The 14,829-nt window shown below is 38.3% G+C and overlaps 1 protein-coding gene across 1 annotated transcript in view; it reads left to right on the forward strand.

Annotated features, from left to right (window-relative positions):
* SH2D4B (SH2 domain containing 4B) overlaps window positions 1-14,829 on the forward strand; it is a 54,815-nt gene that overhangs the window by 24,063 nt on the left and 15,923 nt on the right. The window contains exons 5-6 of the mRNA XM_030453476.1: window positions 6,679-6,886; window positions 8,176-8,303. Coding sequence (XP_030309336.1) covers window positions 6,679-6,886; window positions 8,176-8,303 — 336 coding nt within the window. The remainder of the gene's footprint in view (window positions 1-6,678; window positions 6,887-8,175; window positions 8,304-14,829) is intronic.

The following is a 14,829-nucleotide window of genomic DNA, read 5'->3' on the forward strand; positions in this document are numbered from 1 at the left end:
GAGTATTCTGTATGTGCTGAAGGAACACTGTCACCTCCAGTTTGTATGCCTCAGTGCCTACAGATCTGTTTACCTGTGCCCAAAAGGGTGACTGATTGCAGCTCAGGTAATTTCAGACTAGGTAGGCTGGGCACCAAAAGTACTGCTGGCATGGCAAGACAAAAGCTGAGCACCTTCTGGCTGCTGGTACCACAGCTGGGTTTTGCAGCCTGCCATAAATTCTATGCTGCCAGAGTTTATGCTCTTATCAGTAACTGATTTAGCATGGAAGTATCTGCAAACTAATGACCAGAATGTGTCACATCCTTGTTCTCTTCCACCTCTCTCAGCATCTCAATTTATCCCAGTTTGTTTGAGGGTTTAGAACCGGGTTCCATTAGCAAATGGCTGTGACAACTTAAGATGTGAAGATGCAATGTTTAGTGCCTTACTGCAACAAGTTCTTGCTTGGTTTAGACTATGCCATCAGACCTTGCACTGAGCCTCCTGAGGAATGTTCATATCTTCCCTTTCCTTAACTTTGCTGCAGAAGCTGGAACCTCCAGCAGACTGGCAGTGACAAATATTTGGAAGTGGGAACATCTGAAGCTGCTATGGGATGAAGTTGCTACAAAATATTCACACAGATTCACCAGATTTTTCACCTTTTATTTCAGCTTCAGATTTTTTTTTCTTTTTAGGGCAATCCTTTCATTTTTTGTCTAAATATTCCTTTGGGACTCTGCGAGGCAATTTAGCCCAGCTAGGTAAAACTATCCACCTGCCATCTTTTCTAACCAAACAAGCAATAAATAAATGCATGAATGCTTGACAGAATTAGAAGCAAGTGTAAAAGTAACATCTTTTGTCTCCTTCCCCCTGCAATGGAAACCAGATTGCCCATGAGGAACAAGACATTTTGTGTCTTACCCCCTTGAAGTCAGCCCTTGGTATTCCACTGGAGGGCTGGGGCAGTCAGTACTGAAGAGGAACAGCAGTGCTGGAGCACCCAGTGTGAGAGCAAATGTAGCAATGAGATTGATGACACTGCTAATTTATTTAGTAGGTGGAATTTAGAATGTGATGAGGATTCATCTCTCCTCATCATGCTATCCCTCAGCTGTTTATTGTCAAGGTAATGAGTGAAGAGTTGCTAATGTTAGTTCCTCTTGTTTGGTTTGCTTCTGTTGTTTGCCTGATTGTTCAGTCAAAGCCCACAGAACAGCCATGTTAATTGAAAGACATTATTTTCATGCTTTTTAAGACACGAAATGAGAAATGTAACTTGAGGAATCAGTACTAAAAGGAAAAAGTTATGTTGTAAGAGCAATTAGACATTTTGATTTCATAGAGTAGTTGTAAGTTTGGATATTTTAGAGGGCAGTTGTGGGTTAATATGTGGAGCCAAGTATATTGGCTGGCAAAGGAGATGATGAATAGTAGAAAAGACTTATTCAAAGACTCTACTTTGGTACTTATCTTCCACAGAAATTCAAGTTGAATGAATGCACTGGCAGAAGCATTTGATAAAATGCTTAATTTTAAAGTAAGTAGTCTCCAGCTCAGCTATGCATTAACTAAGCAAGTGCTCAACCTTAAGTATGTGCTCACTAAACTTCAGTACATCTCAGAGTTTGTTGTTGAATGGGGATGGAATTATTCACATGCTTTCAAATAAGAAGATTGCTGAACTGGAGCCATATTGCAGAGTATTTGTAGGAAGTTATTTTCCAGTTAGGAAAGGGAAAAACATTGTGTGCTTTGTGCACTCACAAAATTTGAAGACTGTATTTTATCTCTTAAGATGTTATTTTGAATTGCTCATAAACAAGCTTCCAAGGATTATAAACAAGGGTAAAGCTGAAACAAAATAATTAAAAAATAAGAATGCGTATTCATAGCCCTTTTTTCCCCCCTGCTTTTGCATAGCTCTAAATACAGCTCTTTTTTTCTTCCCTGCTTTTGCATAGCTCTGATTACAGCTCTGACTATATAATATCTGACTATAGCTCTGACTTACAGCTCTTCAAAAGTACAAAATACATTTTACAAAATGGAGAGTTGTCAGTCTTTCATATATCATGTGGTCAAATTCAGCTGCAGCACAGCATGGCTTAATCCTCATCTGTATCAAAGCTTTCTATTAGAACTTTGCCAGGGCTGCTCAAAGAGATTTCTCACTCCTAAGTGCAAATAGAAAAGGTAATCTTGCATTTTCACTCAAAAGACAACCTAGTTTAGCACAGAGGAATAAGATTCTTGTAAACTGTTGAAGAAAAATGAGGCAAATTCAGACCAAGACCTATAGGATCCTGAGAGTTATTGCATACAAAGGCTTTGTGGCTGCTTTGCTATTTGAGGATGATCACTGCAGGCCATGTAGACTTGTCCAAGCTGACTTAAAACTATTTCTAGCAACTATAACAGTATAATCATGACAGCACAGGCTTCAGGGTTGATGTTTTTACCAGTTTTCCTGAGGGTTTGGCCAGCTCTACTGCAACTCAAATCATTTTGGCACCTGACATATTTCTATGGTACTTCAGATATTTCTACACCAGTTATGGTATCAGGGCAGAAGTGTGCTTTATGTTACAAGCACTGAAGGAGGATGTACTAGTTGTGTTACTATCACCAACATCTAAAGAGAAAACTGGTGGTGGAGATGGACTGACAGAACCTGTCAGAAACTGTAGATTTCCTGTGATTTTGAGTAATCAATCTAATTCCTCATGCCCCACTCTTGTCAGTCCTGGCATTATTCTGTAATATAGAAGGAAGATGAAGAAAATATAATATTTTTTTTTTTTTTAGTGATTCTTGGTGCTAGATATGTGGACCTATGTGATGATTCAGAGATTTTAAGGATGGAAGACATTTAAATATCTAATCTCTCTACTGAAAATATTGACTCTGAAATATAATGCTTTGCACAGTGATGATGCCAGAAGTACATTTACTGTAAAGGACAGAGAGTCTAGAAAAGTAATCTGTTCCTACTTAAGACAGTACTAGAAGTCCTGACTACATTTGCTTTTTTGCTGTGCAAAAAGCCTATGATGTCTCCTGATATACAAGTAAGCTGAATTTCTGGATTCTTTGATCTTAAAATGTTTGTACTAGACTTGATCCAGACATAAAGTTCTTATTTCCAGTGAGATGGTTCAGAGTCAGAGACATATGAATATTCACTAAACTCTATTGTAAGAAAAACCTGTTATGGAAATATGTCCAGATTTACCTTCAGACTTAGAGTGACTTTCTCAAGATGGATAAATTTGCTGGATGTCTTGGTATGGGAAGAACAATTTGTGTGGCACACATCAGATTGGATATTAGGAAGAATTTCTCCACCAAAAGAGTGGGGAAGTGTTGGAACAGATTTCCCAGAGAGGTGGTGGAGTCACCATCCCTTGGGGTGTTCAAAAAATGGGAGATGCTTTAGTGGTTATGGTGGTGTAGGACTTCTGATTGGACTTGATCTGAAAGGTCCTTTGCAGCCTTGATGATTCCATGATTCTGTCTTTTCTGGAATGTAGTGGAAATCATTTCTGTTGATTCCTGACTGGATGAATCTGTATCCACAATGTTATTTCCAGTCACCAAAGCCAGTTACTGATGCCAATGACTTTGATTATTTACTTGACACAAAGTTCCTTGACCAGTCAGTTTTAAAAGAAACTTGGGAAAGCACAGCAACAGAGATCCACAGTAGAAGCTGTACTGGACAACTGCTAAAAATAGAGGAAGGGAAGGACAGAGAGAGGTTTCTGGGAATAAATATAAGGAATGGGATAGGGAGAAAATTAGAACTCCAGTAATGAGAGAAAAAAAAATTAAGTGACCCTGTGTGCTCCTATGGTCAGTTATACAATTATTCAGGTACCTCAGTTGGGAAATGTCAATAAAAAAATCTTTATAATGTGGAAGAGATGCCTATATATATATATGTATGTGTGTATATAAATTATATATATGTTTTTAGACATCTGTGGCATTCAGCCTTCCCTGTTACAACAGATATTCAGACACAGATACACATGCATGGTTACATACATATATGTAAACACATCCAAATGTATGTATAGATGGGGAAGGCTGCATGTCATACATACATTCAGAAAGTTTTATGAATGTTGGTATTTGACAGTTGCAAATATGCTATTGCTCCCCTTTTTTTTTGTGTTAAGAAATATTAAAAATCCATCATTTGGGAAAATATAAGGCAGGTCATGAGGTTTTGATGGTATAGATTTATTAGCCAGCAAAAATGTAGTAGGAATATCTGTCAAAAGGAGTAGGGCATGAAGATATCTGCCTTTTTCATTACCAGGCAGCCTGTACAGCAGTAGAAAAGAATCCTAGAAAGCTCCAAGCAGTTTGCACTCCATCTGTACACTGTGATTGTGACAAACTATGACTGGTTTCTAAAATCCTACCAAGCTGCATCTTTTTTGTTGTGTCTCATGTTGTTTCAAACACAAAATCTACATTTAAAACAGACATTACTGAGTGGCTTTAGAAAGGATAAATCACAGAAGTTTTGTAATGAATAAACTTGAGCCACTGAAGTGGCATCTTTAGATGACATTATCTATCCTTAAAAATAATCTGTTCTTAGAAATAATGACCTGCAAGATAAATAGTAAAACCTGTTACTCATTTTTCTGTGCTGTACAGATTTTTTTTTACTGTGTTTATGGGAAACACAGTAGAGAGAGAACAGGTCCCATGTTTAGTTTGGAGAAGAAGAGGCTGAGGGGAGACTTTATTGCTCTCTACAACTACCTGAAAGGAGGTTGTAGGGAGGTTGGTGTTGGTCTCATCTCTCAAGTAAATAACAATAGGACTAGAGGACATGTCCTGAAGCTGCAACAGGGCAGGTTTGGACTAGATATCAGGAAGAATTTCTAGACTGAGAGTATTCAGGTTCTGGAACAGGCTGCCCAGGGAGGTGGTGGAGTCACTGTCCCTGGAGGTATTTAAACATCATGTAGATGAGGCACTTCAGGGCATGCTTTAGTGGGTCATTTTTTGTTTTGCTTTGGGGGTTTTTTTTTGTTTGTTTTCTTTTTAGTTTGGTGGGGGTTTTTTTGTTTTGTTTTGGTTTTTTGTGTTTTTTTGGTTGATGGCTTGACATGGTGATCTTAGAGATCTTTTCCAACCCTGGCAGTTCTGTGATTCTGTGAAACTACAGGGTATGTATTTAAGTAAAACTGTTATCCTGCCAGTTGTACACATATGAATCATCTATGAGTCATTTATTATCCTTTTCTGATGAGCTTTTAGTCCTGTATATCTTTCTATCAATGATAATAATAATAGCAACAACAACAAGAATAATAATGTCTTTTCTCTTTCCCTCTTTTGGCCAGAGGAATTTGTTTTGTTTCATTCTGCTTTCACCACTTGTATTCCTTTTCATGATTTGAACAAATCCATTTTTATACTTCTGCTTGCTTTAAATCAGGAGTGTAAACTAGAGGCATGCAAACAGCCTAATGAAATGCAGCTGTCTGTATTGTATCCTGGATCCCTAGTCACAGATACAGTCACAATGGAACAAGGAATAGTGTGCACACATTATAAATTAGGTATGATCTAAGCCAGGATAGTTATGGCAGGGTTGGTAATTGCTACTAGAGGCTATAGTCTGCCTCTTTAGTATTTCCTTCACTGGGTGTTGAAGGTTTGTTTTGCACTGTAATAATTTGCCTGCCAGAAGTTATTTGTGTCTCGAAAAAAAACCCAAAAAAGACAACCATCAAAATGGAGCTTGAGGCACCAGAAAAGAGCTGATAGATGATGAATATTTACACTGTAATTCTTGGTGAATTTGAGTTATACCATTTTGAAGACAGCTTTGTTAGTACATTACTATTAAAATGAAGCTTTAGAGAAAGATGCCTGGCCTGCAATGGCTGGAGTAGAAGTCTTATTTCAGGTTATGGAAAGCTGTGACTCTCTGCTCAGTGCCATTGGTAGGTGTGTATTAAATCTTCCAGTAGAGGCTTCCATTATTCATATGCAATTTAGAGACTCAAGTGTGAGACAACCCAATCCATAGCATCAGCGTGCCCTTTCCCATGGTAATTAATGTCTCTATTTTTACTGAGACCATTTTTAGACTGCAAGTTTCAAGTTGGACACCTCTGTTATTTTTAGTACTGTAACAAAGACAGCATGTGCCTTTCAGAAAGAAAGCAACATTCATAAAATAAAGTGCAAACTACATATTAGCTTTTATAATACGAAATTCTGGGAGTAGCTCCTGCAATTTGAGTTATAGTTGTAGGTTGTACACAGTTGCAAAGAATTCTGTTAAACACAGATTTCATTTGAAACAATAGTTCTTGAAACATAAAACTTGGGGCACTGCCAGTGGAAAAGATGTCTTTTTACAGCCAAAAGTAAGTGTCAGGTGGAATCACAGTATGTAGAGGATCTGTTTATTGCCAGTAGAGATCAGATCAGTGGTAGCTCAAGCCTGGCATGCTGCTTCCTAGGGGTGACCCAGTATCTGAAGCATCAGGGAAATCATCCCACCAGCCATCTCTTGGATAGTGTGTGGGAATTCAAATGCTCTTAAGATCAGGTCATGGAAGGAATAAAGATAGTAAGTGTTCCATAAGGAAAGGGGCACATGGCTGTTTATAACTAAAATCTCCTCTCCCCACCTTTCCCATTCCTTCCCCCCAGTGCGCCGCTCCAAAGCTGCGGATGAGGAGAGGAGCCACAAAGCCCGCCGGGCCCGGGATGAATACCGACGGCAATCCTTGCGTGCCATCCAGAAGGGAAGAGTGGCTGGCCTGAGTAATTTTTTCCAGGGGACGAGCCTGAGTAAAGATCAGGAGATGAAACTGAACAATAGTGCAAGTCCTTTGCTGTCTGTCCCAGCAGCAGCCAGGTTGGTTTGTACTTGAGTGCCTTTGAAACAATTTTCTATTAAATCGTTCTCCAGTCTCTATCATGTCAACAAGCTCCTCTTCAAGTTGCTGGAAATTCTCAGAGTCTTGCTTTTGCACTATCATAGAATCATAGAATTGGCTGGGTTGGAAAGGACCTCAGAGATCATCAAATCCAACCCTTGAACCACTGCTGCAGTTACTAGACTATGGCACTAAGTGCCACATCCAGTCTCTTTTTAAATATCTCCAGGGACGGAGAATCCACTACTTCCCTGGGCAGCCCATTCCAATGTCTGATCACCCTCTCCATAAAGAAATTCTTTCTAATATCCAACCTAAACCTCCCCTGGCACAACTTAAGACACTGTCCTCTTGTCTTGTTGAAAGTTGTCAGGCAAAAGAGCCCAACACCCCCCTGGCTCCAGCCTCTTTTCAGGGAGTTGTAGAGAGCGATGAGGTCTCCCCTGAGCCGCCTCTTCTCCCGGCTGAGCAGACCAGAGAAGGAATGTTTTAAAAAAATTAAATAGTTTGTGTAAACTAAGTGCCATTTATTATCCCACAGAGAGAGATGGGCCCTTCAAAAGTCAGTATTCGATTGGTATGCAAGCTTCCATATGGAGGAGTCAAACGGGCAAATTCTTATACAAGTCTTAAGCCTCAGGCCTAAAACTGCCTGCTGCTTAGCAGCTCTTTGAAACACTTTATAGAGAACTGTCATACTCTGAAATTTCAGGAGGCTTAAGGATTTTTCTTAGGCAAAATCAAGTGTAAGGATTTTTCTTAGGCAAAATAAATATCTTTGGTGTTTTTAATCTTTCATCTTACTATTTTGGAAGCTCTACGAATTTCAGAATAGGTGATAGAAAATCAAATAGTCACTCTACTCTTTTCTTCAAAAGTCCCAGTTTGAGGAGGAATCAGGATCGTACTCTCAGAGAGAAGCAGGATCATTAAAGTTACCATCAAAACAGTCATCAAAGGAATTCTCTCATTAGTTTTCCAAATTATTTGGAGTCTTGTTCAAATCAAAGTAGTAAAAACAGTAGTAAGAGTGGCAGATTTTGAAAAGGATACTGTAGCTTTGACCTGAAATTCTGAGCTCCTGAGGGGAGATGACTTACTATACAATTTGGTGGTGCTAGATAGGATCTTTTTTTTTTTTTTTAAATGGCCTGAAAAAAAGCTGGAAAATTTATAAAAAGGGGTTTATATTTATATTGTTCCTTGCTCTCATGCACTGCTAATTCTCTGTCTGATTCCTTTCTGTGATTCCACACTTTCAATGCAGTAATGTCTGGGAGCGTCCTTCCAGACCCTTCTCCCGAGACGTCATCATCCGCTGGTTCAAAGAAGAGCAGATCCCAAGACGTGCTGGCTTTGAGAGGAACACCAACAGGATTGCTCAATGGTTTCATGGTAAGACACTGATATAATAGATCAGTGACACTGATATATTTTAAGACACTGACCTCTGATATAATAGAGCTTTAACCATACACTCAGGTAATAAATTGTGGTGGTGTTCATCCCAAAAAGGAACCTCTCCTGACGTTGTGAAGCCCAGTGCCTCCTAAAACAAGGGGGCTGACCTCTAAATGTTTCCCCAGCTATAGCTAGGACCAATGTTTTATGATTGTTCATGTTATTTACCCGTGATAAAAAAGGGTTCTCTCTGATGGATAGTGAGTATAAGAGGATTTTTTTTTTATTGTTGTTGATGTGAGAGCTTTTACACTGCCTTCCAGGGGCCTTGAAAGATGCATCCAAAAAATGTCTATATGCAAATCTTGCCATCTAAACCATCCTGTGATTGGAGAACATCTGCAGTGGAATCAGAGAATTTGTTTCAGATCATAAAAACAAACAAACAAACAAACAAAATGATAAGTTTTCAGTTGCAGTGTACCTGTTACCTTGGCCAAATTGGCAAGACAACTCTGGGTCTCTAATTTATGCAAGTAAATGAAAGGGAAGCCTGATAGCAAGAAGGAGTTACAGAATATCAAAATGTGTTTTGAACAATTGTCTGGGAAAGATTAAAAAAAGACTTCTGAGATGATGGATTTAGAAGTAACTGGGTCTTACTTTCTTTATCTAAAAAGGCAGCCTTCACTGTTCTCTCTTCTGCCAGCCTGTTCTCAGAAAGAGCAAGCTGACACAGTTGTGCTCAGCAGTTTTAGCACCTGTAGACTCTGTGGCCTGTGACTGCTGCAGGTACACACTCAAGTCAACACAGGCTGATAGTTATTGCCAGCTGGCTGATTTTGTGTCATACAAGTAATGCCACAGTCATTTAGTATTAATCATCATTCCTAATCTCTGTGGATTTCTCCAAAACCATTGTTACAGGTAAGTGTTACCTTTGCAGGGAGTCTTGGCAGGACAAACAGATACAGAACAAGTCTGGACATCAAATTAGACATCTCATCATGGAACCCTATGTTGGAAAATGGATTGCAACACACCCTTAGGCCTGAGTGGGAAGGATTGTGCTGCTGTCACCTTTGGTGTCCCTGTTTTGTGGTCAGACAGAGCACATTAGTTTCCAAGGCTGCTTAGTTGTGTGCTTTTCATCACTGCTGAATTCAGACAGAAAGATGAATGATATTCATATCACAGTGGTTACAGAGGATGAATGAGAGCCCTCTGCTTATTATATAAAGAGGTTGCTAGACACTGAATGAGACAGGTCTGGCTACAAAGTCATTTTCAAAATCATTTCCAAAATAATTTGAAAGACTGATGGTAGGATCACTCTGGTTTTGCACCATGGCCTTTAAATAGTAATATTACTGTAATTGTGCTTTCATTTGAAATAATTATAAAACAGTAATGCCTTTAATCTACACAGATGTTTTACTGGGGCACTAGACATACCACTTTGACTTTGCTAGCTTACATATAATCTCTATAGGAGTGGATTTGTACGTACTAGATCCACGATCATCTGTTGACTTGCTGTGAGATGGAACACTCTCTCTTATATTTCCATAGCATATTCATATCAAACACCTACTGAATGTTCTGATAATTTTTTTCAAATATAGTACAGGATTTGGAGTTAGGTGTTTAGATACTATGGTAGATTCTGGTACTTGATTATGGATGTCTCAAGTCAGACTCATAAAACAAAATTCAAATGTTCATCAGCTCTAATTTGTTTCTTGGCTTCTTCCTTAAGAAATGAGAGATGTTCTGCTGTTTTCTGGAAATAAGATGATCCTTCATATTCTAAGTCATTCCACTTGGGTCATAATGATTGTTTCAGTCTGTCAGTTCTTTTGAAGGCTTTGGAATTGTTTTTCTAGTGCCACTACAGTTATAAAGTGTTTACACAGACAGGTTATTAGCAAACAAAATAAATATTTTATACTCATGGCTTCCCTTGGAAGGGAGCAAAGTATCAAAGTGAAGTAATGTGAGCTGTAACGTGCTGCAAGGAGAAAGGAAGCACAAGAGAACAGCAGGGAAATAGTAGAATGAGGCAAGTGAATAATTAATGTAAATAGGCTAATTGCTTATGTGAAATGAACATCTTGCTCTTTTACAATACATTGTCCTTCTTGACTGCTTTTTAACTGGAAGCTGTATTCTAAAGATTGGGCATGTTCTAAAGATAGAAGGCAGCAGTTTTTCTGAACAGATATTGCAGACAATAAAAATGAGAGATAATAAAGAGCACGTGACCACAAAGGGGAAACGAGTTTGATGAAGCATCATGGATCCATGTTCATGGGTTCATGCCCAAAGATTTTAAAAAAAACCAAAACAACAACAAATCTTTTAAAGTTCTTTTGTCCCAGACAATTCTTTGCATTTGTGAGGCATATGCACCAGCAGTTTCATAGAGTTAACTTCCAGGTGAATTTACTAATCTATTATTTAAAAAATAATTTGCTATTGAAAATGAAATTTCTTTACATTTGCAAAACTGGCCCCTTAATTTAAAACACTAAGATTTTCTTCTCTGTGTGCTACTGTTGGATCATAACATAGTGAGAAATTATAATCTCAATTAGTAAGCTGTCATGGTACCTTGATGTATTTGCCTGTAATTTTGCATTACAGTTCTGTCTCCTAATTAAACTGGACTGTGTGTGAGTACCTTTCTCTGTTACTGCAGCTCCTTCAGCAGGATTTCTGTATCACATTACACAGAATGAAAAGGAGAGGTGTTCCTGAATGCAAAGTTCTGCTGTTACTGTTTGGAAATGAAGAGTAATTTTTAAAAACAAGTGTTATTTGGAAGAAATCATATATGAAAGCTTAAAACTGACCCATTTTAAAGAGAGTAAAGAATGTTGGGGTCAAATACAAAGCCCTCACATCTACAAAGGTTGTTCCTGCTAAGAGTGAAAGAAATTACAAAATCACAGAATTGTCACAATTGGAAAATATCTCTAAGATCACAGAGTCTAATGGTCAACCAAGAGAAAACTACCATGCCCACCAGAGCATGTCCTGAAGTGTTCCATTTATACCATTTTTTAATACCTTTTACATATGTTGTAGTCTGTTCCATACATGCTGCATCATGCTTTTTCCTTTCAGTGCCAGCTGTATATGTATTAATTGGTTAATTTATCCATGTACAAGGTGCATTTAGGTTAGGTGGTCAGTTGCTACCAGCACAAGACATTCAGCTCATATTGTGTATCTTTAAATGTTGTATCTGGATGTTTCCTGATCACCCCCTCTAGTCCACTCCCACTCCCACTAGGGTGTCTAATGGACATCCTAGCACTGATTTCCTGTGTGGTACTTTTTAAGGTTTGTAAGAATTGCTGATATTCTACTTACTGTAAGTCTATATCTGTTTATCAGCCATGCCTCCAACTCTTGTTCTTTTGCCTGCATAATTAGAACAACATGCTTTCTGTTTTACAGGCTTTACAGTTCATATTTTTTCAGCTTATGTTAGACTAAGTTATTTTCATTCTTTTATATGCATTATTTTCTTAAAGCAAAGAAAATACTTGCATACCCACAGTCAGAAAACTTTTACTGGTTTCTCAGCACATGTCCACCTCACTGGTCCTTCTGTCTGGCTACTTAAAGCACTGAAACTGCAGTCCTATTGATCCAGCCTCAAGGTAAAGTCTGCAAGTTATTAATTCAACAGCTCCTTTGAATTAATGCTTTTTTCCTGCTAAAGAAACACAACTCCCTCAAACAGGGTATCAGCAGGGATGGTGTGTAGTCATATAGGAGGAAAAGGCAAGTGACTGCACAAAATTATGTTGCTGGTTTAGCTAAATTCCAGTTCACCCAGTTAGGAGCAGATTGTGACACTTAAATTGCTTTCACCACAGGAGACAAACAGCAGGAGATGAGATGAAAACAAAGGGAAGAAATTTCTGGGACTTCATAGGCAACTCACCTGTATCTGCAACTTCACCATGTCTGATGCTAGCATGGAGGCAAACTGAGGTGGGGTGTGGGAAACAAATTTGGCCTTTCTCTTCAAAAGTTAAGGGAATGGTAACTCATTTCCTTCCTTTTTGGATTTCAGAGGGGTCAGTTCTTCCTTCTTCTCTTGGCCTTTTAGTGAATGGGACCATGAAATCACACACTCAGGCATCTCTTTTGAGAGGTAAAACTCCAGAAGAGCTATGGAGATAAGTACACATGAGCATTGGCTCTAACTGGATCATTCTCTAACTGGATCTACCAGTCCAACACTGGCACCTGTAATATAATACACAGTAATTCTTAATTTCCATAATGGAGGACACAGATCTAAATTATTTATAAACCTGTGGAGCATTCTGCCAGTTCTGCAATCTCTGCTTCACACAATTAAACACAGCCTAGGTTTTCCATGGGTGCATGTGGTGTAAATTCATTCCAGAATGCTTGAGAAGAAGAACCCTTTGTACTTGAAATAAGATGCAACTATTTATAGCTATTTCAGCCCAAGATTCAAGAAAGGAATTGTTCATTTGTCATGGGTCAGAGCTCCCTTTCCTATTTTCTTTCTTAACTGTGTGAGTGTTGACAGGGTGGGGAGCAAAGCTTTGAGAGCTAAGATGGTGCTAGCAACAAATGGTTCTGCACACTTGCTCTCTGTGTCCATATCCTCTTCTCTTGTAAACTGGAATAATTCCATTGATGAAATTTAGCACAAATGAAGGACTTTTGACTCTAGACTTTATATTAGAAATTAAGTTAAAAAATTCTGCTTGCTTCCACTTGTAACCTCAGATAAGTTGGTTCCTGAGTTAATCTAGAGAACAAGTCTCACAAGGAGCAGGTGAGGAATCTGGGGTTGCTTAATGTGTAGAAAAGGAGGCTTAAGGGAAACCTTCTCAGCCTTTACAACTACCTGAAAGGACGATGTATTAAGGTGCGGGTTGGTCTCTTCTCCCAAGTAACAAGTGATAAGACAAGAGGAAATGGCCTTAAGTTGCCCCAGGGGAGACTTAGATTGGATATTAGGAAAAAATTCTTCACTGAAAGGGTTGTCAATCACTGGAACAGGCTGCTCAGGGACAGAAGTTGTGTCACCATCACTGGAGGTATTAAAAAGACATGTAGATGTAGTGCTTAGGGACATACTTTAGTGGTGAAGTGTTAGGTTAATGGTTGGATTTGATTTTAAAGGTCTTCTACAACCTAAAAATATACATAATTAAAGCTGTTTCTGTTTACTAGTAGTAGCTTAAAGCTCCTAATTCAGATTATTCTGCTGAGAGTTTGAGCATAGCTGCTATTTCACCTTAATTCCAGTGCTGGTAGGAAATAAGAGTATTTAGTGGCTTTACTGAGAACTGGGACAAACCCCAGAGGATGTCTGGAACTGGATCAGTGTAAGAGCAGCATGTTGTTGTTATGCTACTGCTTGTTAGGCAGGAAGTTTTTCCTATCCCAAAGTTACTCTCATTTGACTTTCAACAATGCTTCAGTGTCTGGTTCACTTTATTGAGTGATTAAAGGTAACTTTTCCCCCTGAGGAACAGTAAATCAATATGCAAGAATGTTGCAAACAGCAGCTGTAATTAAAAGCACTGCAATTAACAAAGTTAGCTTAAAATTCCCCAATATAGCCAAGTGTGAGAGAAGAAAAATTAATTATCAATATTATCCCTAGATTTATTTTTCTTTGAGCTGGATAAAGAAGTATAGTTTCTGAAGGGCCTACAGAAAATGCCACAATCAAACTGCTTTGTAGAAATCTGTCTGGAACTGCTATTTTCATTTGAATATGGTAAAATACTCCAGATATCACAAGATTGAAATTTGTATCCCTCCTAGCAATAACAGTTCTAATGATTACTTGATTAAAAAAACCTATAGAAAGACTGCTTCTAATCTCAGTAATGTCACCTGGAAGATTCTCACAAATGTTAATAGATTTCAGATTTGACTGATAATGTACTCCAGAAATGCATTCATCCTTAAGCCTCACACAACTGGAATATATCTGAGGCAATAAGATTTTCCTTCACCCATGAAAAAAGCATGAACAGCAAAGAAGACAGTAAATTTATCTGCTGTAACATCAGCTGTAAAATATGAAATCCAGGGCTCAATGTTAACTGTGGCTCTTATTTTTCTCCCTCTACTAAGTGAGCCCTGCTTTACTGTTACAGCTGTCATTTAGGTTTATGGAAACACATCTTGACAGCTTCTTCAGCAGCTATGAGATTACAGTCTTCTAGGTAAGCTTTATGTGCTTTTGAAGACCATCATGGGCACATGCATGTACTTGTATGCATGTAAAATTTTCCTACTTTTTGAATCTATTAATTTAATTATAAAAAGAGAGAAGGTTTGTTTGGTTATTTTTGAGTGTGGCAATTTTTTTTTGTTAATAACCAAGGGAGGTGGTTATTATTTAAAACCAATCTGAGAGTGCATTCAACTGCCTTTCTTCTAATTCACAATCAAAACTGTTATCAGTAAAGCCTCCTGAAAAGCTTTTATATCTTACACTCATAAA

This window comes from Calypte anna, chromosome 6 (assembly GCF_003957555.1).
Source record: "Calypte anna isolate BGI_N300 chromosome 6, bCalAnn1_v1.p, whole genome shotgun sequence".
Lineage (NCBI taxonomy): Eukaryota > Metazoa > Chordata > Aves > Apodiformes > Trochilidae > Calypte > Calypte anna.